Below are 27,021 nucleotides of genomic sequence, written 5' to 3' on the forward strand. Positions count from 1 at the left end.
AAACTTCATCACACACATTTTTTTTTTTTCACTCTTTCTTTCTATCTTCAAATTTTGTCTCATCTGTTAATAAATTTGCTTCTTCATTTAAAGTAGCAAAACTATTTCTTATATCTAAAATAAAACCAACTAAGGACTGTAACAAATTATTAGCTAACAACAAATCCACATCGGAATCTTGTAGAGATTTACTAGTAGCATTTATTCATTGTAAAATTTTGTCTCACACAACTGTTAATTGTCAAAATGTTCAGCCAATGAGCTCTCAAATTTAGAAATAGGTTTTTCATGATAGCCAAAAGAGAGAGGAGATATGTACTTAACATGAGGAGAAATGGAAAGTTCAAGTAATGCCTTTAATTTGTTTATATTCATGTTTCAAAGCCAATATAGTGTCAGCTCTTGCAGACCACCTCGTTTCATTTAGTCTTAACTGTTAAAGATTTTTTTAACCATCATTTTATGTTTTAAGCCAATTTTAAGTTTAAGCCAATAAGAATACAATTTGGTTGGCTAAATCCCAAACAGATAACAGATTGATTTGGAGGAAAATTGTAGATAGGAAGTTAGTAACTATGTGAATTTTTCATGTAGTACTATCATATCCTGTACACCACTTCGGGGTACATGGCAGGAATTTGATGATGATGAGATTTTTTTAATAAATGTTTAAGGAGTATACCCCATCTTCTTGTTGAAGATGCAAAGTAATTATATACATTTTTAAAACAAAAATACGGCACTGCTTCCAGACAAGATTCTGCAGCATAGTTGCCAATTAAATTTAAGGATAATATGCAGAGTGACTATTTTTTCAGCCTAGCTTGTAAATCTGTACAGACACATTTCATATTGGCAGCGTTATCACAACTTTTCCCTCCGCACATTTTTATCTCCAAAGATAATTCTAATTTTTTAATACTACCTCTTCTAAATATAAGGAATTATACTGTGTAATACTGATGAACCCGATAAATGCTGGTCATTATGTGCAACGTCTGATGCTGAATCGAGTATTATTGCAAAATAAGCAACTTCCTTAATTTCTGATATTAATATTTCCTTGTTTTATAAGCTATTAATGCTATAGATTCATCACAAGTGTGGTAAAAAAAATAATTTCATCTGCCAGAACCACAGCTGGTGCACATTTTCATGTGATGTTTTAAAAAAATCAAATTCACTTAAATAATGTAAACACGATAAATAATTTCCGCAAGAATCAGAAAAAATATAATTGGCATTGCCTCTAAATGCTTAGCCCTAGTTTACTCAGTAACTTAATGGTAACTATTATTATTTTTTTTAAAACCTTGCTTCAATAATTTTCTTCAGATTGTATTTGTTTCAATTCAGAATCAATGCAACTATTTACAGAACTTGATTTTCATTTGTGATATGGGCACATTGCTCATATATGTCCAGTAGAACGCTTGTAATCACATAAGGTTTATGTTATATTTCTTCATTCATTGAAACCTTTTATTAAGCTATTATTTGACTTAGAAAATATTTACAAACAAAACAGTAAATTGTTTTGCTGGTTTCTTAGAAAATTAGCCAGTCTCGTTTTTCCTTTGTTCCATTCACCTTTTTACAGTAAAAATGCAATTCATTTACATTTCTGACCTCTATTCTATTGCGTTCTGTGAATTCTTTTTTTTTTTTTTTAATTTTCGATTTTACCAACATTCTGAGGCATATTTATTAAAATATGCACGATAAATTGTTCATTAATACTAATTGGCCACACTGTTGCATCAGTAGGATAAGAGAGAGCTTGCTTGCTGATCAGTACAGACTCCGATTGAAATCTTTCTTCAAAACCCTCTTGATTTGTTTCATTTACTTCTTTCTCTCCTATGTTTTCCACATTATTTTGATGTTCTTCATTTTCACTTTCGTCTCCTCCTAATACTGATACCAATATTTTGCTTTCATCCCAAGAAGTTTGAGATACAAATTCAGTTCTATGAAATTCTTCACTTCCTTCATTTTCAGAAGAACGTAAGAAAACAAAATTGCTCCCTTCTGACTATTTAGCTGTTTTTCCTTTTCTCTGAGTCGTTTTCTTTTACTAGTTCCAGATTTAAACTCTCTTGGCATCATTATGTGTATTATGCTGGGCTAGGGAAAATGGATATCAATTTAATGTGACAAAGTGTAAGGTTAAGCATTTTGGGAATAGCAGTAGTATATCACATTGGTGGAACCGTACTCCAGGAGATTGATGAGGCCAGAGATTTGGGAGTGTTGGTGGATAGGGAATTGAAGTTTAGGGGGCACATTGCAAAAGTAGCTAAATCAGTTCATCAAATCACTTGGCTTCTGAAAAATACTTCAATAAGCAGAGACAAACAAGTTATTGTTCCTCTGTATCGAGAGCCTTGATAAGACCCCATCTAGACTACTATGCCCAGATATGGGCACCAAGGTTTCTTCTTGATGGGGAGGAGGTGGAGAGGATCCAGAGACGAGTAACCAAGATGATAGCAGGTCTATGGAATGAACCTTATGAGAACAGGTTGAAGATTTGTGGGTTGCAAAAATTGGTCGATAGACGGAAAAGGGGTGATATGATTGAGACATTCATACTGAAGGGTTTCTATAAGATTAATCCAGAAGATATTTTTGAGAACAGGACTGGTGGTGGGAGGACTAGGGCCATGTTAGTAAAGGATTTGACAAAATCGTACCAACCTGGTGCAACCATAAAGGATGTAACTGAGTCTATTAGAGAGCAAAGGGAAAGGGTGAAAGAAATTATTGTTGTGGCAGGTACGAATAATTTGAAAGGAGATAAAATGGAAATGATAGAAGACCTGAATGAATTGTTTGAGGTAACAAAAGAAAAGAGTGAGAGAGTTAGAATGATTAGTCTTTTGCCATGGTATGACAGTGAAATGTTTAAAAGGAGGGCCATAATTGCGAATGACTTTATGCGTGGGTTATGTATGACGAGTGGTGTGGAATTTGTGGATGTGTGGAGTGAGTTCAATGGGCGAAAGGATCTATATAAGATGGATGGCTTGCATTTGAATGGTTACGGTGTAAGGAGACTTGAGAAAGTGTTGCTGAATGTAGTGGATGTGCAAATTCAGGGAAACTAGATTTATTAAGGGGGGGGGGTAGATATACAGTCCTTAGGGAGGCAGTTGAATGTATGAATGAATATAATATGTCCGAGCGAATAAGGACAACAAATCAGAGTGGGATAGTTAATATAAGGCATCAAGGTACGGTTGGGGCTAATGGGGGGGGGGGTCTTAAATTCATGTACACTAATGCTAGGAGTATTAGGAACAAGAGGGAAGAATTTTTGAATGCGAGGGGGTATGGTGTGTTCAGGAGAGACAGGGAGAATAAAATGGGGGGAGGTGTGTTATTGATGATAGCAGATGAGCTACAGCCAAGGAGAATAGAAGTTGAATTGCAGGATAGAGAAAGGAGCACATTTGAGGCCATTTGGTGTGAAATTGTGGCTAGCAGAACTAAATATACAACTGGGTGCTGCTATAGACCAGGTGATGGAAAAAATGGTGGTGACAGTATGCACAAGCAAAGAGAAGAAATGAGTGGAAGGAGGGTAATTATTATGAGAGATTTCAACTATGGTCGCATTGAGAGGAGTGAGGAGAGGACACATGGGAGGAAGGAAATGGATTTTATGCGGTTATTAAGGGATAACTATCTGCGACAGCATGTAATGGAAAATAAGGGGTCAGAGAGTGCTGGACCTAGTAATTACATCTGAGGATTTGGCTGTAACAAATATGACCACATTGCCACCAATTGGTGAGAGTGATTATAGGGTCTTGACTTGGGAGGTGGCTAAAGGTGTGGAATTTTCAATTAAGACAGGGTACATGTGGAATTATCGGGCTGGAAAGTATGACAAGCTTAGGAGTTTGATTGGTTCAGTGCCATGGCATGTACAACTGCAAGGACTAGAAGTTGATAGTGCATGGGAGGCAGTTAAGAAGTGTTTGCATGAAGCAATGGCTGACTGTATACCTAGAGTCCGAATAATAAATCAAGTAGGGGTTAAGTGGATGAATAACACCATTAAGCTTGAGCTGCAAAAAAAAGAAACAACTATGGAGGGAATTTAAGGAGAAAGGTGACCGGCAGGCACATGAACGGTATAAAGCGCAGGCCAGAAGGGTAACGAGTGTGGTAAGAAAAGCAAAAAAGGATTACGAAAGAACATTGGCCATGCAGGCTAAAGAAACCCTAAACAGTTTTTTAGATATGTAGCAAGTAAAAGGAAAAATGTACATGGCAGAATGATTTTAAAGAATGCCGATGGTAGGGAAGTAACTGAATCGGTTGATATAGTTGAGTTACTGAGTGAGCACTTTGCAAGTATATATCAACCAGGTGGCGACATTGCAGAAACGAATAAACCAGTAGATTATACGGGAATTGTGGTGAATGAAGTGGAGGTGAGTAGTCTATTGCATAACCTCAATGTCAATACACCCGTGGGATTGGATGGTATACCAGCTTGTGTCGTACGAGAAGCAGCTAAAGAATTGTCAGTACCCTTGACCATTTTGTTTGAGTCTCGGGTCTGGGTTAGTCCCGAGGGGGTGGAAAGAGGGGAAAATAGTTCCACTGCATAAAGGTGGTTCCAAGACTGCTGTTTTAAATTACCGACTGATTAGCATATCAGGAATCATTGTCAAGGTCTTAGAGAAATTAGTCAAGAAAAGAATACAGGATTGGATAGATGAAAATGGGATATTGTATGGGGGACAACATGGTTTTGTGAAGGGTAGATCATGCCTCAGTAACTTCCTCACGTTTTATAACAAAGTTACGGCTGAACTGGATAGGGGTAATGGGTTTACAGTGATACTACTGGACCTTGCCAAGGCCTTTGATAGGATACCACATGGAACTCTAATCAGTAAACTGGAGCAGATGGGGATAGATAGGTTGGTGAGATGGATAGGAGGGTGGTTGAAGGAGAGATACCAGAGAGTGGTTTATTCAGGAGGGGAGTCTAAAAGACGGCTTGTGACTAGTGGTGTGCCGCAGGGCTCTGTTCTTGGACCACTGCTTTTCAATTTGTTCATCAATGATATAGGAAAGGATTTGAGAGGAAGTGTTCACTTGTTTGCTGATGATGCAAAGTTGGGTAGAGCAATTGTGAGTGCACAGGATGTCAAAATTTTACAGGATGATTTGGATAGTTTGGAGGACTGGGCTAGGAAAAATGGATGTCAATTTAATGTGGCAAAGTGTAAGGTCATGCACTTTGGGGTGAAAAGAATAGCATCAGTATATCGCATTGGTGGAACCGTGCTCCTGGAGATTGTTGAGGCCAGGGATTTGGAAGTGTTGGTGGATAGGGAATTGAAGTTTAGGGGGTACATTGCAAAAGTGACTAAATCAGCTCATCAAATCACTTGGCTTATGAAAAATACTTTAACATGCAGAGACAAACAAGTTGTTGTTCCTCTGTATCAAGCCTTGATAAGACCCCATCTGGACTACTGTGCCCAGTTATGGGCGCCAGGGTTTCTTCGTGATGGAGAGGAAGTGGAGAGGATCCAGAGACGAGTGACCAAGATGATAGCAGGTCTGTGGAATGAACCTTATGAGAATAGGTTGAAGATTTGTGGGTTGCAGAGATTGGACGATAGGCAAAGGAGGGGTGATATGATTGAGACATTCAAATTACTGAAGGGTTTCTATAAGATAGATCCAGAAGATATTTTTGAAAATATGACTGGTGGTGGGAGGACTAGGGGCCATACATGGAAGCTGGGCAAAAGTGTGGTTGACAAGGGTGTTAGAGCTAGGTTTTTTACTTGGAGAGTGGTGAATGAGTGGAATAAGTTTCCAGAGTCTGTTGTGGGTGCTACGACCGTGAATGAGTTCAAGGCAAGGTATGATAGATACTGTGTGAATGTCAAATAGTTGTTCTTGACATGATATTAGGGCCTCCCTTGATGAGTCTGTAGACTCCTTGGAGTTGCCCGGAATAATAATAATAATAATACTATCAAAAACGAAAAAATGTTTATTAAATTCAAAATAAACATATAAATAAATAAAATAAATAATTACGAGAGCCTGTGTAGCTCAGTGGATGTGGAGTTTACACACCACAGTGTTTGGTCACACGAAGGAACGTGCAGCATGGGCAAGCAGGTTTTTTTCTCCCAGAAACTCGGGTTTTTCATCCCGTGAACTCAAGAAAATCGACCGTGGAACCCAGGGCCATCACCAGATTAGATCACGCCCTGAGGCAAACAATTAAATATTGCCCCTGATGGATTATAAGACAAAAATATAAGAAAATCTCAAATTGTTATATTGTTATTTTGTTTTTATTACAAGAGAAACGTTAGTGGAAAACGATTACATAACTACATATTAATTAAATGTTTGCTGCATGGGGATATTGTGCAATAAAACTGTTTATAAGTTCTTCTAAATTTAAATTATAGGCTATGTCCACCTCTATCGATATAGTTGCTAGACCAACCAATTTTTCTTGGGGCAAGCTTTCTTGGATCATTGCTGTTTGCAATAATTTTTAATTGTTTAAGCTTGGAAAAACTTTTCCGCACTTGCTACGTTAACAGGAATTGTTAGTGTAGCGACAGTGCCTACCGCAATATGGCTGAACGAGCACCCTTATTAAGCAGCATTGTGAGGCAAGCTGCCTCTATGCTATACCTTGTTGATGGTACTGGTGGCACTTAATATTCCAGTTTTTCTCTAAAAAAAGTATTGTCTACTTTTCCAATATGTCCTCTGAACTACAATTCTGTCCATTCTCAAAACTCTAGCTTTGATTCCTTATAGCCCAGTTTCACCTATAATATGAAGTACAATCTTATTATTATACAGGCACCTCCATGGAGTCCGAAGATCATTGCAGTCCCAATCTCTCATACTTCTCCTTGAACCCATTAATGGACAAAGCACTCACAACTGACTCTGGCAACCCATTCTACTCATTCACAACTATCCAAGCGAAAAATCTAGTCCTCACACTCCTACTAACCACACCTTTATTCAACTTCCAGGGATGACCCCCTTGTTCTGGTCCCTCTAACTAAGTGCTGAAACATTTCACCTGTATCAATCCTATAAAATTCTTTAGCAACTTTTACTCTATCCCCTCCTTTTCTCCCATCAACCAACTTCTGTAATCCACACACTCTCAATCTATCCTCATAGGGATTCCACAGGCCACTCACCATCTTGGTCACTTGCCTCTGAATCCTCTCCACTGTTTCCTCATCCCCAAGAAACCCAGACCTGAGCATAGTAATCCAGATGTGGACATATCAAGGCCTTATAAAGAGGAATAACAACTTCCTTATCTACATGTTAATATGTTCTTTAATAGCCAAGTAATCTTATGGGCTACCTTGGCAATATGTCCTCTAAACTTTAGCTCTCTGTCTACCACCATCTCTAAATCTCTAGTTTCATCTATTTCTTGGAGTACAGTAACATCAATATAATACACAGCTTGTAATATATTTTTCCCAATGCATAAATTTACATTTCTTGACATTAAACTGACATCCATTATTTTTTGTCCATGTTGACAGCCTATTTAAATTGTCCTGCAAGCGCTCCACATCGCTTTGATTAACTAAATCTTAAAACTAGAACTAAGATTTGTTAATTATTGGGAGGGTTAATTAATTATTAACCCTCCCAAGCTTCAATATCATCTGCAAACAACTGAATATCTCCTTGTCACTGCATAACTTATGCAGCGATTACATTATACTCTCAACCATTATCTTTTTCTATACCACCAGTCAATTTAAATCCTGCAGGATCTCTACATTTTTTTTTATCAAGTATTTCTTCCACAATTTGATATCAGCAAACAACGATACCCCCTCCCTCCCCTAAAAATCATTCCAAATATGACAAGTTGGTGGTATTTAAGTTGCAACATATGGGTTTGGATATTAGGTTAGTGAATTGAAATGATATTGTCAATGGTTTGCAGATGATATGAAGTTTGGGAGGGTTAATAATAGTGCTGATGTTTTTTTTGACTTTTCAAGAGGATCTGAATAAGCTGGAAAGATGGGAAAATGAATGAGGATATCAGTTTAACACAAGTCAATGCAAGGTTTTGAAATATGGGATCCACAGAAGGGTTGCTCCATATTCACTTGGGAGTTATACTAGAAAAAGTGTAGAAAGTAAGGGATCGTGGGATGATTGCTGATAGAAGTTAAGAGGATATATTACAGGGGTTATGAAGATAACTCAGAGAACTGCTACAATATTCAGGAGCACAGACCATATCTGCATTTCTGTGCTCAGATCTACTCACTGAGATTGGAAGAAGATGAAATTTTGGAGGGGGTGACGCAGAGGCAGATAACAAAAATTATGAATGTACAACATTGGTTATGAGGACAGACTGAGGGCATGCAAACTATATATACCGAGTTAAGTGGATAAAAGACTACAGCACCATCTCAATCCCCCCTAATTTTATTCAAGCTCAGGACTGGCATAGCTGACGAGTCAGCCTTATGGCTGGGTCTTAGGTATTCCTGATTGTAATCCATGTGTGTTCACGGGGCTGGTTTGCCTGTTCTGGGGGACGAAAAACCCAAGTTTCTGGGTGGATAAAACCCCCTACCTCTGTATCAGACCGGCTAACTCACCTTTCATCAAAAGAGACCAGATAATGATTCTTCAAATCACCAACAGGAATCAAACACAGGTCTTTCTGACCAAAGTCAGAAAGACCTGTGTTCAGAAAGACCTGTCTATACCAACTGAGCTATGGAGGCTATACAAAGTAAATTAATTAGACAAGAATAATTCTACCAGTGTCCTACTGACAAAGCTCTACTACTGGCTGCAGTTCTGCTACCATTCAGCAATCATTCACACCCTCCCCAAGGCTCCCTATTTCCCTGAAAATACAATATCGATTAAAATCTATCCCCTATAACTATATCTTCTCCATCAACCAAGTCTCACCAATATTATACTGTTTTTGCCAAGCTGAGCTAGATAAACTCTTGACTCCTGTCTAATGCTTCTGACATCAGTAACGGCAGAAGCATTAGACAGGGGTGAAAAATCTCCTTAGGCAAACAGATACTCTTGTATCCTTTAATAAATGTCACATTTAGCCTTGGCATTGGAATAATTGCATTCATCATTTTTGATGTTTCTCATTATTGCACTCACTCATTTCAAAAAGTGACTGCACCCATTCCCTCTGAAAAGTTACCCTGCTTTTGCACTTGCATTAAGCTCAACTCCAAATCTACTCACTCATATACAAGTCCTTTCATCTATCAAATTCACTAATTCATCTAAAAGGTGCATACATTCTTTCCACAAAATGCAGAGATTCATCTGAAATCAAAGCTATTCTCAATTTGATTCTATCATATCTCAGCAAAAGACTGACAATCCTTATTTCTCTCTTATTTTTCACTTCTTTCAATAACTTTTTCATCCAATATTTGTTAACGTTTACATAACTGACAAAACAATAACTCTTTCTTTTTCCTTCTTTAATCTCTGCAGGAAAACACAATTTCATCATGCACACCTATCCTACTCTCAATCTTTCATTCTCTTTTTTCTTTACTCTCGCCACTCAACTAATGCTTTATCAGTCATCCCATCTTATGCTTTGCACCATGAAATAACCAAAGTTCCTCATTATGGCCACTATGCCATTCTCTTCACCTTCAACCATTTTTCTTTTCATACTCCCATCATTCACATTTCATTTTTCACTCATGTCTCCATTTGCCTCCCACCCCAATAATAAAATAAATACAATAATCATTAGTCACAAAAACTCACCTAGAGTATGTTATTTTTAGATGGATAGAGAATATTCTAAGAGTAATGGTAATTCATTATTGGATCTTGTTTTGAAAGGAAATGACGTGATAATGGCAGAATTTTCTTAGTTGGAATAAAGTTCTAATCTTATTTTTGCATCCTGCATATACTATATGGATTTTGAGAACTACTTGGCACCTAGAGTTCAGGAGTTAATTTGTTGTATGTCTCAAGTCTTCCTTTATTTTAATATTTGATTATGAAATAGCTGACTTGCAGCCCTATTATTTACATGGATTGAGAAGTCTCAATCCTTGTAAATAATAGGGCTGTATAATCTCCAGTGCAAATAACCAGTCTAAAATAGGTAGCAGTTGAAAGTTTTTCCCACTTGGTTATACTATAAATTAAAAGATGCCAAAAAATTATATTCTTGGTTTAATCCATTATCCGAGTGTAAGCAAACAAAGTTTATGCGTGAAGTTACTTCACGACTGCAATTTATATATAGAGGCTAATGACTTCACATCACTTGTAGTATCCCATGATGCAAAGCACATATCCTTACGGACATGTATAATGCTATGAATCAGGAGAAGAATCACTACCCAGATCTTCCCACAACGCATATATATATATATATATATATATATATATATTATGGGATACTAAAGCAAGTGATGTGAAGTCATTGGCATCTATAAACGAGTTGTCTGGTCATGAAGTGACTTCCCACGCAAACTTTGTTTGTTTACATTAGATAAAGGATTAAACCAAGAATATAATTTCTTGATATCTTTAATTTAAAAGTAGCAGTATGACTCATTTAACATCCCAAGTGACCAACTGGCTAGAGAACTCACATGATAACATGTTAGAATCTCTTGGATCTAGTCATGTCTAATATTAAATAGTTTAACCAACTAAAGAGAGTTGGCTTTAGTTGCTCCAACCATTAAATTAAATCAATGAAGCTAACTTTTTTTTTTTAAAAAAAAGGAAAACATTAAAAATCTCATTAATACATTACTTTTCCTTCCATAAAATGGACCACTGAAAATCATTTAACTATGGCAAATATGTAGGGAATCAACATGTTCTTCCTACATTAGAGTAATGGCATATCAAAAGCATGAAATGCAATATTAAAAATTCTTAAGTAGATGAGCAGCTATTAATTAAAAAAATAATTTTCCTAAACTTCATTAAGTTATTATCAATGGCTATTTTTTTTTTTTTTAAATCAGCAAGTTCTTAACAATTCAAATCCTTTTCCTGTGAATGCCAGAATGCCTCTCAAAATTCTGATTATCTGGAAACTTCAAAATTATGTAATCATTCCCTCTTTAAAACCCACAACTCCTGGTCCATAATGATTTGATTCAACTGTACAACTTATGCTTATTTTGCTTCTTCCCAAAGAGCATGAAAATGTCAATCCCCACCTGTTTGAGAAGTATCTTATGCCCACTCCCAATGAATAATTTTTGGATATTTTGTTTCGGGTATAAGCCTTACAAAAAAAACCAATCATGTAACACCTATCTATGAAAGGATTGTGGGTAAACTAAGACTTTTTTGTTTTATATATATTTTAAATATTTTTACATAATCTGAAACTATTCTACAGAGCAAACATGAAACAAACAGGTTGGAGGTCTTACATCTGATGGAAGTTTATTTTCCACATAAATACATTCAAAAAAAATCCCACAGTAAGATATAAACCAGCAACTAATAGATTGGAGAGCTGGTATGCTATTCACTTGGCTTCCCAAGCTGGCAATATACACACAGAGCATATATACTTTACTTAATTGTTATTAAGTATCTTCAACAAAAATGATTCTACAGAAATAGAAATGGAAAAAACATGATTTAGAATCACTTTTATTTCCTCTTCTATTTCCACGTTATACCAACATATTATTATTTGGAATCTACAGAAGTTTTTCCTGTATTGGAATAAGCACATGAGCAAATCCTGTCATTATCTCTTGTAGATGTATTGACTGCACACATTTTTAATTTTCATTTCCTTCAACCTCTAACTGAAGACTGTTATCAGTGACTTTTTTCAGGAATCAAATTCACATTATAACACACTTCTGAAATAATAGAATTAGAGGAGTGACCAGATGACATCAATGACAGAATCATTACAAATGAAGATATTAGGAACTCAACATTATTAGCATTCAGATATGTGTTAGCAAAGCTAATTTCAGCTGGTATGGTCATTTAAACAGAATGGAAGAGGAATGGTTAGCACAACAGGTGTTTGATGCTAGGAAAAAGACTAGTTATAGGACCAAGATACAGGTAGAATAATGCAGTCACAAGTGCCTTAGAAGACCAAAATATAAGGTGTTGAGGTATTAGAGAAGTTAGTGAAGACTAGGATTCAGAAGTAGGTTGATAATAGCATATTTATGATGATCAACATGGGCTTGTAAGAAGGGGGGGGTAATGTTTCAGCGATGTGCTTATGTATTACAACAACAAATTCACTCGATAAAGAAGATGCATATATGGTGATGTACTTGGATTTTTCAAAAGCATTTGATGGACTGCCACATGACAAGCTAGTAGCTCAATTGAAACAAATAGGATTAGATAACAGACTAGTGAGTTACATAGCTGACTGGCTGTCAGACAGGTATCGGCATGGTTGTGTATGGAGTGGTATCCCAAAAGAGGAATGTCATTAGTGGAGTGCCACAGAGATCTGTTTTGGGACCATTATTGTTTAACTTGTACATTAATGACATTGGGACCAGCTTAATTAGAAATGTGCAGCCTGTTTGCTGATGATGCAAAGTTTGTAAATAACTATGAGAAGGTAGAGCAGTGTTGCCTTGCAGGGGAATCTGAATAAACTATGTGAGGCAAATGAGTGGAGCTATCAGTTTAATACTGCAATGTGCAAGGTCTTGAAATTTGGTAGGCAAGGTTGGGATGCAGAGTATACAATTAATGGAGAAATTTTGAAGACAGTGGAGGAGATAAGAGATCTGAAAGTGATGATGGACAGAGACTTGAAAGTTCAGGGGTCACACTGCTAAAATTGTAAGAACATCCCAACAGATCATGGCAATAATGAGGACATTGGTATGCAGATGCAAAGGGGATATGGTTCCCTTGTACAGTTGGCTCTTGAAGGACGCAGGTTTGAACTGTGCAGATCCACTTATACACTTTTTTTTTAAAACAAATCTATTGGAAATTTTTTTTAGAGATTTCGACAATTTGAAAAAACTCTCAGATGAACCAAGTAGCTTAGAAATATAGAAAAATTTAAGAAAAAGTTAGGTATGTCATGAATGCATAAAATATATGTAGATACTAGTCTATTTTAACATTTACTACAATAAATATATACAAATCTATTATAAAAAAAAGTTAAAATTTATCAAAACTTATGCACAAACACTTAGAGACTGTACATGGCACCATTCGCAGTTGATAGAAATGTAAACAAACGTAAAGATGCAGTGTTAAATCATAAATGCATAAAAATTAACTATTATTAATTAGTTAAATTAATTAATTGGCATAAAAATAAAATTTTTATAATGATTAATTCATTAAGGTATAAGCTAGGCTACAGTGAAGCAATCATATCGATTGCACTAAGCTACCATAAAACAATCATATTGCTGCTGTTTCTTTATCAACGCATGAATCGTTATACCTGTAAATAAATATGAATTTCTTTTTCAGATTAGCTTTTCATTTTTGATGTCTAGTGTTAGTAATACGTATAACATGTGCAGTGTTTTGTATCATATAAGAACAATGCTGATGTAGGTACTGCCAGACATGATTCATCTCGTAAACAGATGATGTAAACTTAGTATCGATAAATCCAGTACAGTACTGCAAATGTATTTCCTCTTCCTTATGATTTTCTTAACAACATCTTTTCTCTAGCTTACTTTTTTGTAAGAATACTGTATATAATATATACCATACAAAATGTATTAATTGGCTGTTTATGTTATTGGAAAGACTAGTTAAATAATTAATTAGCATAAAAATAAAATATTTATGACGATTAATTCATTAGCGTATAGGCTAGGCTACTGTTACGTAATCATACTATATGGTCAATAGTAGGCTATTAGTGGTGGGCCTAATTGGCTGAGTGGTTAGCATATCTGCTCTCCAGACAAAAGGCTGCCAGTTCGAATCCTGCCATGGGATGGATGTTTGTGATTGTCTGTGAAAATACTAGTGACGGTGGTGGTGGTGGACAGTAGATGGCATTGGTGTAGATGATGCAGTTGGTGGATGAGGTTGAGTGGTGGAGGGAGAGTTGTAGAGTAGGTGCCCTCCCTTGATGAGTCTTGGAATCTCTGGAGGTGTCAAATAATAATAAAGTTTTTGGACAGTCAAAAGTTATATGCAGATTTTTGAACAACGGGAAATCAACACTCCTAACCCCTGCATTGTTCAAGGTCAACTGTATAAGGATTTGATCAGGCCACATATAGACTACTGTGCACAGATTTGGTTGCCTGGTTTTCAAGGAGATGAAAGGTATTAGGGGTTTATTGATTTTGTGTCAGGTCTATACAATGTCAAATACGAGGAGAGATTGAGGGAAATGCAACTTACAGCCTTGTAACGAGAAGAGGGGATTTGATTGAAATATCAGTTGGTGAGGAATACATTGCCTGAAAGTAATAATATGTGACAATATTGGGGTTCTGAGAGAAACTAATTTGGGGAAAAACTGTTGATAGGAAGTTAAGTAATAATATAAACTTTTCATGTATCATTATCCCATACACCCCTTGAATGTACATATTATGAATTGCAAATCTCATTGTTATGTTATTTTATGAACAATGAGATGGGAGAATAAAAGAGAGGAGCATAAGCAAAAAATAATTTAAAAAAAAAAATAGAGGCTTTTTTGTAATGCATGAAATTATGGAAACAATTATTGTAAGAATTATAAAATATTAGTTCATCCTTCCCAATCATACCAATTTACAAAAGAACTAATATATGAACTGAAATTTATTATTTATGCTGCACAGTTTTTAAGTGCATTATGCAAAATCTATACTGAACCTATTATATTTCTTTTATCTATCTGTGCTCTAGTTGTACAGATTTCACTGAAATTTGTTATTAGGTAGCAGTCCTTAAAATAAAAAAAAAAACTGTTCGGCCATTAACTTGTTTTAATCAAACCCTTGCTCATTTTATTTCTACCAAGTGCTCTGGCATACCATGAAATACACCAGCCAATTGTGAATAACACAATTGGTTGGTGTATTTCATGGTAACCTAAAATATATGCATAACAAACAGCGGTAAATGGTTTATTTCATGATAGCTGATGGAATATACAAAATTTGAACCATTTGTGGCAGATATGAAAACTTGGAAAGTATTATAGATTTCTTTTTAATTTTCCTAAATTATATCATTTCTTTATATTCATTCTTTCAATTGCTTACTTCAACTGGCAGCCACTTCGCAAGAAACTGATAAGCATCTCTGTAGCACAATTGGAAGAATAACACGACACTGGACCCTTTGATTAGAAAAGAGCTGAGTTTGATTCTCGTTGTGATGAGAGGAATCTTTATATATGCTTTTTTCAGCTGTGTCAGTCCTTCATGTGAAAATAACTGGGCTCTTTCTCTGATAAACTCTGGTTTTTCATTGCAAATCAGCCAAGATAACACAGTAACTTTACAAACAAAAATACCATAAATAGGCAGTAGAAATTCTTCAATTGGTTATAAATTAAATTAAAAAGGACAAAAATTATTATTATAATTACAGCTATTATAGCCTGTTTTTGTTTAGGAGTGTCCCTTATTTAAATACACTGGCTATCAATACTCAAGAGGGATATATATATTTAGGGCATTATTGGTGAGTATAGAAGGCAATAAGGTAGAATAAAAGAGGTGGAAAAATTTTGGTACATACCTTTTTTGATTCTACGATGTCTTCCACTTCCATGATCTCGCTGAAGGTTGTTCACAAATGGGGTAAGGGGGGGATGTTGATGCAGGAAAATAAGTTTGGATAACCCGGGTTAATATTAATAATATATATATATATTGTTGAAATTAGGATTTACTCGGGATGTATACATTTATAAAAATAAATTTAACTGACTAGAACCCGAGAAAGTATAACAAAAACCTTTAATACATCACAACTAGTTTCATCGGTGCTCCGACTTCTTCAGGTGAGAAATAAAAACATAAGATATAAAATAACACGGTAAAAAATGAACTTTACAGCTTAATAAAAAGCAGAATAATAACAGTCATATTTGAATAGGTGACCGCGTGCTACCGTTGGCATGAGTAGAATGTGTGCGACAGCTAATTTTTGAGCACCAGTACTGGATTACTGCGCTATGGGAATCGGGTAAATTGTAGCTAAGATTATTGTTTAAATGTGAAGGGTCCAGAACTATTTCTTTTGATTCGATAATTCTTCTTTCGAATTCATCCTTGCAAATATATAAATTAGTAGTGCGTTCCCAATCAACTTGATGTGGCTGTTCTTCAAGGTTAGAGTTTGCCGAGAAAAGGACATGACTGGAAAGGGCGCTCGCTCGTGCTCTACTGTAGGAGATGTCACATCTATGTTCCTCAAGACGAAGTGAAACAGATTTGTCTGTCTGGCCAAAATAAGGTCGACCACAGTTGCACAAAACTTTATAAACACCAGGAAAATGCAGATGGTTGTGTTTTGGTCGACTCAGAAAAGAACGAAGTTTTGGCAGCGTAGTATAGTCGGTCTTTATGTTGAATTTTTTCAGAATCTTAGCTAGTTTTGGGGTAAGAGTGCTGATAAAAGGTAACTGTATATGAGTGATAGGGTTGGAGTCATCTTCTTGTCGAGGATGTTGGCGTGGTCTCAAACGTTTAGTGATGTTACGAGACGAATATCCATTATTTAAGAAGGTGTTTTTCAGGAAGTTAAGCTCTGTTTGAAGGTCTTCTTCTGTGGAAATGAGACATCTTGCTCGATGGGTGAGGGTGGAGATGATGCCCAGTTTCTGAGGTGGGAAGTGATGAGAAGAACCATGTAAATATCTATCAGTGTGGGTGGTTTTTCGAAAAATTGAAAATTTAAGACAGTCAGGAAATCTACTGATCTTTAGATCCAAGAAGGGGAGAACGCCGTTAATCTCTAGTTCAGATGTGAATTTAATGTTTTGATGTTGGTTATTTAAATGGTTTAGGAAGTTTTGCAGTTCCTCTAAACTATGTCCCCAAATAAGGAAGACGTCATCAATGTAACCACAGTTTAGGTTTCAAAGTAGCTGAGGAAATAGCTTTCTCTTCAAAATCTTCTAGAAAAAAGTTAGCTAAGACTGGAGATAGAGGGCTGCCCATAGCTAAACCGCTAGTTTGTTTGTATATTTTCTCTTCGTAGCAGAAATAGCCGGAATTGATGCAGTGAGTTAGAAGAGCGAACACTTTTTTAGAAACCTTGTCCTTAAGAAGACTCAGAACTTCATCTGTAGGAACATTCGTAAACAGAGATACGATGTCAAAACTCACCATTCTGTCCGAGTCTAAAAGATTCAAATTTTTTTATTTTTGAGATGAAATCTTCAGAGTTTTTGATGAAGGAAGAAGAATTGCCAACTAAATGTTTTAAAGAAGCTGCAAGATATTTGGACAGATTGTACGTAGGTGAGTCAATCCCTTCCACAATAGGTCTAAAAGGGTTGTCAACCTTATGGATCTTAGGCAAGCCGTACAACCTTTTCTATATATATTTGCAAGGATGAATTTGAAAGAAGAATTATCGAATCAAAAGAAATAGTTCTGGACCCTTCACATTTAAACAATAATCTTAGCTACAATTTACCCGATTCCCATAGCGCAGTAATCCAGTACTGGCGCTCAAAAATTAGCTGTCGCACACATTCTACTCATGCCAACGGTAGCAGGCGGTCACCTATTCAAATATGATTGTTATTATTCTGCTTTTTATTAAGCTGTAAAGTTCATTTTTTACCGTGTTATTTTATATCTTATGTTTTTATTTCTCACCTGAAGAAGTCGGAGCACCGATGAAACTAGTTGTGATGTATTAAAGGTTTTTGTTATACTTTCTCAGGTTCTAGTCAGTTAAATTTATTTTTATAAATATATATATATATATAAAAATGTATACATATATTATTTTGAATTAAGGTGCATTTTTGTGGGGGGGGGAGGAAGGATATACTTATGTGGCAGCTAAGGCAGGGTTAACGGGGTGTGGCCCCACACCCTGTTAACCCTGCCTTAGCTGCCACATAAGTATACCCTTCCTCCCCTCCCCACACCCCGTTAACCCTGCCCCAGCTGCCACATAAGTATACCCTTCCTCCCCTCCCCACACCCCGTTAACCCTGCCCCAGCTGCCACATAAGTATACCCCCCCCCAACAAAAATGCGCCTTAATTCAAAATAATATATGTATACATTTATATATATATTATTAATATTAACCCGGGTTATCCAAACTTATTTTCCCGTGTCAAAACACACACCCCACGCTCCTCCCCCCCGTTTGTAAACAACCTTCAGCGAGATCGTGGAAGTAGAAGACATCGTAGAATCAAAAAAGTTATGTACCAAAATTTTTCCACCTCTTTTATTCTACCTTATTACCTTCTATACTCACCAATAATGCCCTAAATATATATACCCCTCTTGAGTATTGATAGCCAATGTATTTAAATAAGGGACACTCCTAAACAAAAACAGGCTATAATAGCCATAATTATAATAATAGCGTTTAAGAGGAGTAACATGGGAATTTTTCCCAGACTATACTTAACAAAAATTATATTCTTGTTTGATCCTTCATCCAAGTATAAGCAAACAAAGTTTGCACATGAAGTTTCTTCATGACTAGGCTACTTGTATACATAGAAGCTAATGACTTCACATTAATTGACTTGGTATTCTCTAATGCAAAGCACACATTCTTTCAGGTGTCTATAATGCTATGCATTATGGATATCCCCTTCTGTCTGGTTCCCACTGATGAGACCTCAATAAATGTTGAACCAATCTGGTTAGTGGCACTTTCCATAACATTCTACAGACCCAAAAGGATGGTGTGCATTGTATTATGGGATACAAAGACAATTAATGTAAAGTCATTAGCTTCTACATACAAGTAGCCTGGTCATGTTTGCTTTGTTACTTGATAGAGAATCAAACAAGAATATAATTTCTTGGCATTTTTAATTTAATTTATAAACAGGCATTATGTGTAGAAGATGTAAATAGAGGATTATTAAGTGAAGATGGTGGATTTTGTCAACTGGAGTATCCTCCAACAATGAGTTCATAAAAGTGACACCTAATAATAAATGATCTTTTTTTTTTTTTTTTTATGGTCATGCATCACTGATAAAATGGATGACAAAATAGCTCAAATGATTACTGGGTTTTAAGTCTGCTGCTCGTTTTAACAGGCCCAACAGAAAATGGGGTTCAATGACCATGAGTAACTGCAGAAGAGACGTGGAGATGAAACAGTCCATCTGTGATGGAAGGTCATCTATGAGCTAAATTTCCCTCCTCTAGACAGCATCATGAATTTTTATGGAAGTTTTAGGTGTGCTACCACAAATATGTAATAAACTAGGTATGGGGAGATTTGGGATATGTACTGAGTCAGTAGCTGGATGGGTGTAAAATAGCATCTTGAGTGAAAAATAACACATAGTTATTTAGAGGCTGAGAAAGCTACTAATGCAATTGATGTTTATGCCAGGAAAGGCTCGAGGAAAAAGTCAGTCCAAGGAGAAAGATCTAATCCTTCTAGTGATGTGTGTATTACTGATGGTAAGGAAAGACGAGCTGAAATCCCTTTTGCATGAGAAAAGGTAAGAGTGCATTTTGGTGGCAATGAAGGTAATCCTTGCCCCACTGAAGGATTGTAGGAGATCAGTGTTCAAGGCACTGTTGCAAATGATCTTGAAGCTTAGGATGTCAGAATTATATGGTTTGTCAAAAAGACTAGAATGAATGGGTGTATTATTGTTAGCAAGGCTGTGGATAGGGTTAGTGGCAATTGAAAAGTCATTTATGTATAGGAGAAAAAAGGATAGGTGACAGAACAGAGTGCTGAGGCACACTCCTACTAGTAGCAAAGCATGAAGTGAGGATGCCATCCATCGGATGCAGTAAATGAACAAAGAGAAAGCAGGGTATCCAATAACAGAGGATGGCAGGGGCTGAAGTAGGCCTCAATTCCAAACACAATCACAAGCCCTGGAAATGCCAAAGGGCAAGAGCTTACGTGTTTCTGAACTTTTTCCATGGTACATGTCCAGTAGTGGACAATATGGGTTAAGAGATCAGCATAGATCTATACTGACAGGATCAATACTAGTGGTCACTAATTAACTAGTGAGCCTATAAGCAGTGAAGAAGTTGATTACTGATAACCGTTGCATTATTCTGTAGGAGAATGAGGCTGTCGTGACGAATCTTTTCTGTCGTGTTCTAAATCTATCTAGTTTCAAGTCACTTTTATAAATAATAAAACTAATTACGAAATGATCACCGATCCAAAAGTAGGGAAATTTATATTTATACTGCGCCACCCTATTTTTAGATTAGTCTATATAAATAGTAGGATCAGTTCTAAATTAAGTTAACAGTCATCTCATTAGGCCGAATCATCTATAATCATTTTTTTACTTGGGGTTCCCGCACGATTCGAATGTTTATGAACGGTGCAATAATAAGGAATTCAGGCAAACACAATATTTAGATCAACAAAATAAAACATTTAATATATGATATGGTTAACAAATACAAGAACTCTATTTCAAAATGGAACTATACAATTAACTTAACACTTCTTCTTAGGTCACTGATACTAATTCAATGTTCTAACTTTCATATACTATTCACAGTCTCAAAAACACAAATCTTCTTATCTCAAGTTAATATAACAACTTCACATTTAATCAGTCTTCACAAATCTATCAGCTCAATGTTTATATTCACAGCAGGCAATAAACTACGTAAGCAATATTCCAAGCAAATATATTCCGGACCTTGAGCATCGGAGATATATTACAGTTAATGCTAAAATAGACAATCTTATACAACTACTCTTACCAGACAAATTCTTCAATACATCAAATTATTGAGAGAGCACTTATGAATTAACTTAATTAACTTTAGCGGAACACACATAACAAATATTCTCCATAGTTTAAACTGTATTACTGTAAGTCGCACTTCACTATTCCAAACAACAGTAATTAGGTACTAATATCTTTTCCTGTTCACTTTTCTCCAAGTAATCAATATAACCTTTTCCTAGGGCAACAAGAATTTAATCGTAATCCAAATTAACTAGAACTAATCAGAATTCTCGCATTGACTGTCCAGTTTCCTTTTATCTGATTACGGTATCAACCTTTCTTCATAACAACAGCAGTTTTCGCTTATAACATTAAACTTTATGTTTCACTACTTATAGGTTCCGAACACTAAACTCATGAATTTCTGCCCTCAGGATTTTATAATCTTGGTTCCGCAAAACTCTCTCCTCACTCGCTAAATAAAATTCCTCTCCCTTCCCTGTCTTATCTATGACCTTCCTTCTCTCTCTGCTCTATCTATCCCTATCTATCTATGACCTTCACTCCCACCTTACGTTCGAACGCCACGCTCTACTCCACTCGTGGTTGTTTACGCGTGCGTTTCCATGACAATAGACTAAGCGTAAACATTTCGCCAATGTAATGTATGCTATATTACTGCTACATGAGTGATTACATAACATTAAATATTTCACAAATAAGAACAATATAATATTTAAGCTATTTCTTCAACTTTTGATTACGTATACAGTTAAATATAAAAATACACTTTACGTTACACCATATATATTTAGTTATACAAAATTCTAAACATATTATTATTTTATAAGTTAATAATAGGTCAGGTTTTGAATAAATTTTTAATTAGTAATTCTTATTTAAGGAATAATAAATAAATTTATATGAGCCATGATTAATATTTAATAAGCAATGTTAAATGTGAATGAAAAATAATAAATTACATAACATAGCTTCATTCACAATTTAACAAGGCAATGGCAGTTGGTCACTAGTTTGATGGGAGGCTTTTATCTTCTTTGGAATAGGTTAAATATATGATTGCTTCCATGTGTTGGGATAAGTGGCACCTGTACTCGCTGAGTACAGATGAGTGAAGAAACAATAGGGGACAAATGTTAGCTCAAGAGCAATATTTGAGTATGACTGGAGAGATGCCATAGGGACTAGAAAAATTTTTAGTATCCAAGTTATCAAGCATTTCTCTTATGAAGTCTTTTTCCAAAAAAACACTGGAGGCATGGTATGAGACAATCTGCTTAATCTATGCAAGAAAAGACTAATGCTAAAATGTCAGCTTTATCTTTGGGTGCTGTAACAACGGTGTCCTCTGCATGAGAGAGAGAGAGGGAAAGAGAGAGGGGATGAAAGTGAGCAGAAGTTGCATCTGTAGCCTTCCAAGTTCCTGCCTCCTTTCCAAATGAAAAGGAGGCAGGTTTTTTTTACTATTGGTCTCAATGAAGTTGGATTTGTTGATGGTTAAGTTAAAAGTTGTCAAGAAATTATAATTATTGTTTAATCCTTTATTTAAATGTAAGAAAACAAAGTTTGCACACAAAGTATCCTCATGACTAGGCTCCTTGTATATAGAGGCTAATGACTTCACATTAATTGCTTTAGTATCCCATAATGCAAGGCACACAACCTGTATAATTAGCCTAGTTAAGAGGATATTTCATTGCAAACTATGTTTGCTTACACTTCAGTAAAGAATTAAACAGGAATATAATTTCTTGGCATAATTCATAACCAAGTGAAAAAATTTTCAATGTCTAGCTGTAATCCAGAATATCTTCATAATAAGGTGATACACATTTTCACTACTTGTATATGAGTCCTGCAGTATTTCAACCTTGGTATCTCTTCTGGATCTGTCTTCCACTCATGAGACATCAATGAAAATCAAAACCTGTCTGGGTAGTAACACTTCCCATAACAGAGCATTATACAAAGCACACATCCTATAATAAAGGATGTGTGCTTTGCATTATGTGATAACTAAAGCAATTAATGTGTCATTAGCCACTACATAAAAGTAACCTAATCGTTAGAATAGTTCATGCCAATTATCAAGTGAAAAAAACTTCCAACAACTTGCTAATGGTTGTTTTACATTTATCATGTACTTCAGCATAGGGTGTATAAAGATGGGGGGGTTCTTGTTGTAAACCACCTGCTGAGTTTTTTCTTCAACTGCTTCTATAGATCTTCAGCTGAACCAAGGCATGAAAAGTTAATGACGATTGCAGGCAGAATGGAGGATGTAGGCTTTCATGCCAGTGTGCATATTTCTGTGACTCACTCAACACAGTCTGGGTCAGCAATGAAGCAATAGTTAGGCTACAGATAGGAAAAATAGCAGATCTGGAGGTCATTCCACTTGGTACCTTTCTAGTGCCAAAAGAACGCGAGGTTGGGAGTGGCCATAGGGAAGGCTTCGGTGTGACTGGAAATACACAAGATTGTGATCTGAGTTGCAGAGAAGAGAGGAGATCTCTACAGTGTATCTGAAAGGAAAACTAGTTTAAATAAAAAAATCCCAGAATATTGGTAACCTAGAGAGATTATTAGGAATTTGAGTAAGAAGATGTATAATATGTATTTCATCACTGCTTACAGGGGAAACTATCCAGCTTGATTGGCAGTGCTGAAAAAAGGGGAGCATGTTGGAGTTATGGACTTCACTATTTGGATATCTGGATTGCAGAAGGTTGAGTATCATGGGTAGGAGCAGTAAATACACCAAACGAATGTTACTTAATGGGGCAAGGAATCCTTGAGTCACAGAAGGGCAAAAGCAGACGATTCTAAATTTGGCTCTCTCTGGCAAGCAATGTCAGATTGCACCAAGGCATAAGTGCCACCTTTACAGCAAAGGCAGCAGCTGTCAAGACATCTAGTGTTTTGGATGTCTATAAGTAATGATGTGTGTCATTTTTTTTAGTTGTTGTTGTTAGAGTTTATGCCACAGATGTTTATAAAATGAATGTGATTTTTTTTATTTATTTATTATATTTTTTTTTTTATGAGGACTGGTATATTTTAAACACTGCTTTGTTTTGAGGAAGATTTATTTTGGTCACTGTCATCATTTGTCTATTTTATTTTTTGTTCACTGCTGGATGGTAGGAATCAATGGGGACATGCAATGAAAGGAGATATTCTTGAGCATGATACCGATACACAGAACGAGCTATCCTGTTGCCATAATGTAAACTTGAGAGCTTCCCATATACCCTACTCAGACTTCTTTCGAGGCATGACCTGGCAGAGTATATGGCAGCAGGATTATGCATTAGCTGAGTGGGAAGCCTCCTAGCTCATTAATGAGTGGTTCAGACCAAATCCTATGTGGTGGCTGGCCCACATGACTACTGTTTTTACTAATGTACCCTCAAAATGGTGGAAGTTCTGGGTCTCTAAGTGTCTACAATTCTCCTGAAGGATGTCACTCATACTGCATGGAGGAAAGGAGACAAAAACCAGATCTCTTGCGGTGTGAGCCAAAACACAGCATTTTCCACTTCAGGCCTAAGATAACCAGGGTGGTGTGTTTCACAAGGCAATGAAGATTACTTACTATCCAGTGGATCTAGTTTTGGCATTTCCTCCAAAAGAGGAAGGCACCCTTTGGCAGTTAGAATGCTTGCTGGATTTGCCAGAGCTCCTTTTTGTGGAAACAAACTCAACACCACAGGAAGGAGAAGCCTCTGACTTGACGGGTAGAGGCTGTCAAGTCAGAGGCATTTACTGGATTTCTATATTTCTATCTTACAGAAACAGCTGTTTATGCAATTTCTCAAGTTCATCCACTTTTGAATAGTAATGCAAGTCATACTGGTTGATAGATGGACAGACATGAAGCTAACAGATGCTAAAAACTGATAAATACAGAACAGTATCCAGCAATAATTTTGCTAAACTTCAATAATTACAGTATTTACTGAAGTTAGAGAACTAAGAATACATTTATCTGGAGATCTTAAAAGGAAAAATAATTTTACACAGAAGTGATTTTTAGAGCCTTTACAGCTCAGTTGGTAAAGACAATGCCCAGTGGTTAGAAAAATGTGGGTTTGAATCCTTTCTAGGACATGAAGATCCTTAATAAAGAATTGAACTAAAGGTGAATTGGCCAGCCTTATAGTTTTTTCTTCCAAAATCTCAACTATTTCACCCTTCAAGATAAACCAGCTGGAGAATATTCACAACTGACAGTCACAGCAAACTGTGTCTGTCAGTTGTTCTGATAACATAGGATTAACCATGTTATCAGAACATGGTATACATATAGAAAAGCTACTTATCTCCAATAAATGAGATGACAAAATCGCATGATACATGTAGCATGTCACTGACTCAAGTTTCTGTAATTGGCACATAAGCATTATTCATTGAAAATAACAGGACCCAGCTTCTTAAGAGATAGCCGACATATACAGATTTTTAAATTAACCAAACTTAGAAACATGCACAATAACACAAATTAAACAAAAAATATAAATAAAAATTACATTAATAACTAATACCATTTCAAACACAAAACTAACCAAATAAGAACACAAGATATGAAAATCTAACACACAACAAACCACATGGAAATAACCAAATACAGAATATCGACTAAAAAAAATTACAATAACTGGCACTACTGGTATAGAATTATATCATCCTACAGTGCCATAAGCTTACAGCCCTCAATATGTGACTTAATCATTTAAAATCAGTTAAATCAATATATTACTACTTCTCACATCAAACACACAGGCATACCACTATCACTGGTAGTGATGTGCCGATGTGTTTGATTAAGGAGCACGAAGTCTTCACAACACAGGTAACAGCAATGGTGAAAAATCTGGTTTTGATTCTCATTGCAATATGAGATACACAAAGGTTTTTTCAAATGATCCTGTATACTTAAAGGAATAACAAGTGATGGTTTTCAGTAGAGAGAGAATGTCATGTTTATCTCTCCATAAACCTAACGTTGTTTCAAACTGACCGTCTCCTTGAATACAAAGCTAAACCGCGGAGTTCGGTAATTGGAGAGGACTGAATCTACGCCAGTTCTTATACTGCACAATAAAAAGAAAAAATATCGTTAGTTGGTATCTACGAGATTATTAATTTGGGATGCAATTAAAATAAGCAAATTCAAATGACAATAACTTCAACTGCACACAAATTCCTTCTTTCTGATCGTGGTATCAGCCTCTGAAATTATTTGATTCACGTGTTTCAACTATTTTCGCATTAAATAACGTGATGAACAAACAGCATTCATTAGGTAAATGAGTTACTTTCTTAGAAACCATGCCTATCCCATTCCTGATTGAAATATTCTAATAACGTTAATAGATTCCATCACTATTTATGGTTACGCTTATGGATAAAAATAAAATTAAAACATGTGATAGTGCAGCATTGAAGCCAGCAGGCAACTTTAGTCGCAATTTGGGGGCGAACCCGCAAACTCTTACTTTATATACAGACATATATTTAATTAAATATTATATAATTATCGACTATACCCGCTCCTTCGCACGTCCAGCATGCTTTTGAACTACTCGGCTAAATGATCCAGCTCTACCATCGGCCATGGCGACAAAATCGTTACACTAAAGTTGGAGGTGTAGTTTCCTCTTCACTTAGGACAGGAACCTAGCACCTCCAACTAAATGATAAAAAACGAGAAAGTAAAATATAGCAACTCGACTAAAGAGGTTCCTTAACATGCATTTTTTTCCCTTCCAATCTTTTTTTAACATCATACGTCTACAAAACACTTCAGCGTCCTCGCTGTTCAGAAAAATTAAACTTTTAAACAAACAAAAAAAAAAAAAAAACACGAAAAAAGAAAATTGAGCGACTAGAAACAGAATAACAGAAAAGAATAACATAAAAGAATGTCAATGCAAAACTTTTCGTAATATTATACACACACACTGTGCCTTTTTTTTAGATGGTACGGCGTACCGAAGCCTTCTTTAACAGTGACATACTGGTGAGGAATAGTTTCAATTTTCAATATTTCCTGCTAGCAATGGTTGCATATCAGCACCTATTGT

General features: G+C 35.9%; 1 protein-coding gene across 1 annotated transcript in view; it reads right to left on the reverse strand.

Moving 5' to 3' along the window:
- LOC150098986 (myc box-dependent-interacting protein 1-like) overlaps window positions 1-26,699 on the reverse strand; it is a 221,285-nt gene extending 194,586 nt beyond the window's left edge. Inside the window, exon 1 of the mRNA XM_090404553.1 lies at window positions 26,485-26,699. Within this exon, the coding sequence (XP_090260679.1) occupies window positions 26,485-26,553 (69 nt within the window). The 5' untranslated portion in view covers window positions 26,554-26,699. The remainder of the gene's footprint in view (window positions 1-26,484) is intronic.
- Between the last annotated feature and the right edge of the window lie 322 nt (window positions 26,700-27,021).

This window comes from Typopeltis vanoorti, chromosome 15 (assembly GCF_054136105.1).
Source record: "Typopeltis vanoorti isolate ZY-2024b chromosome 15, IOZ_Tvanoo_1.0, whole genome shotgun sequence".
NCBI classification, from domain to species: Eukaryota; Metazoa; Arthropoda; class Arachnida; order Uropygi; family Thelyphonidae; genus Typopeltis; species Typopeltis vanoorti.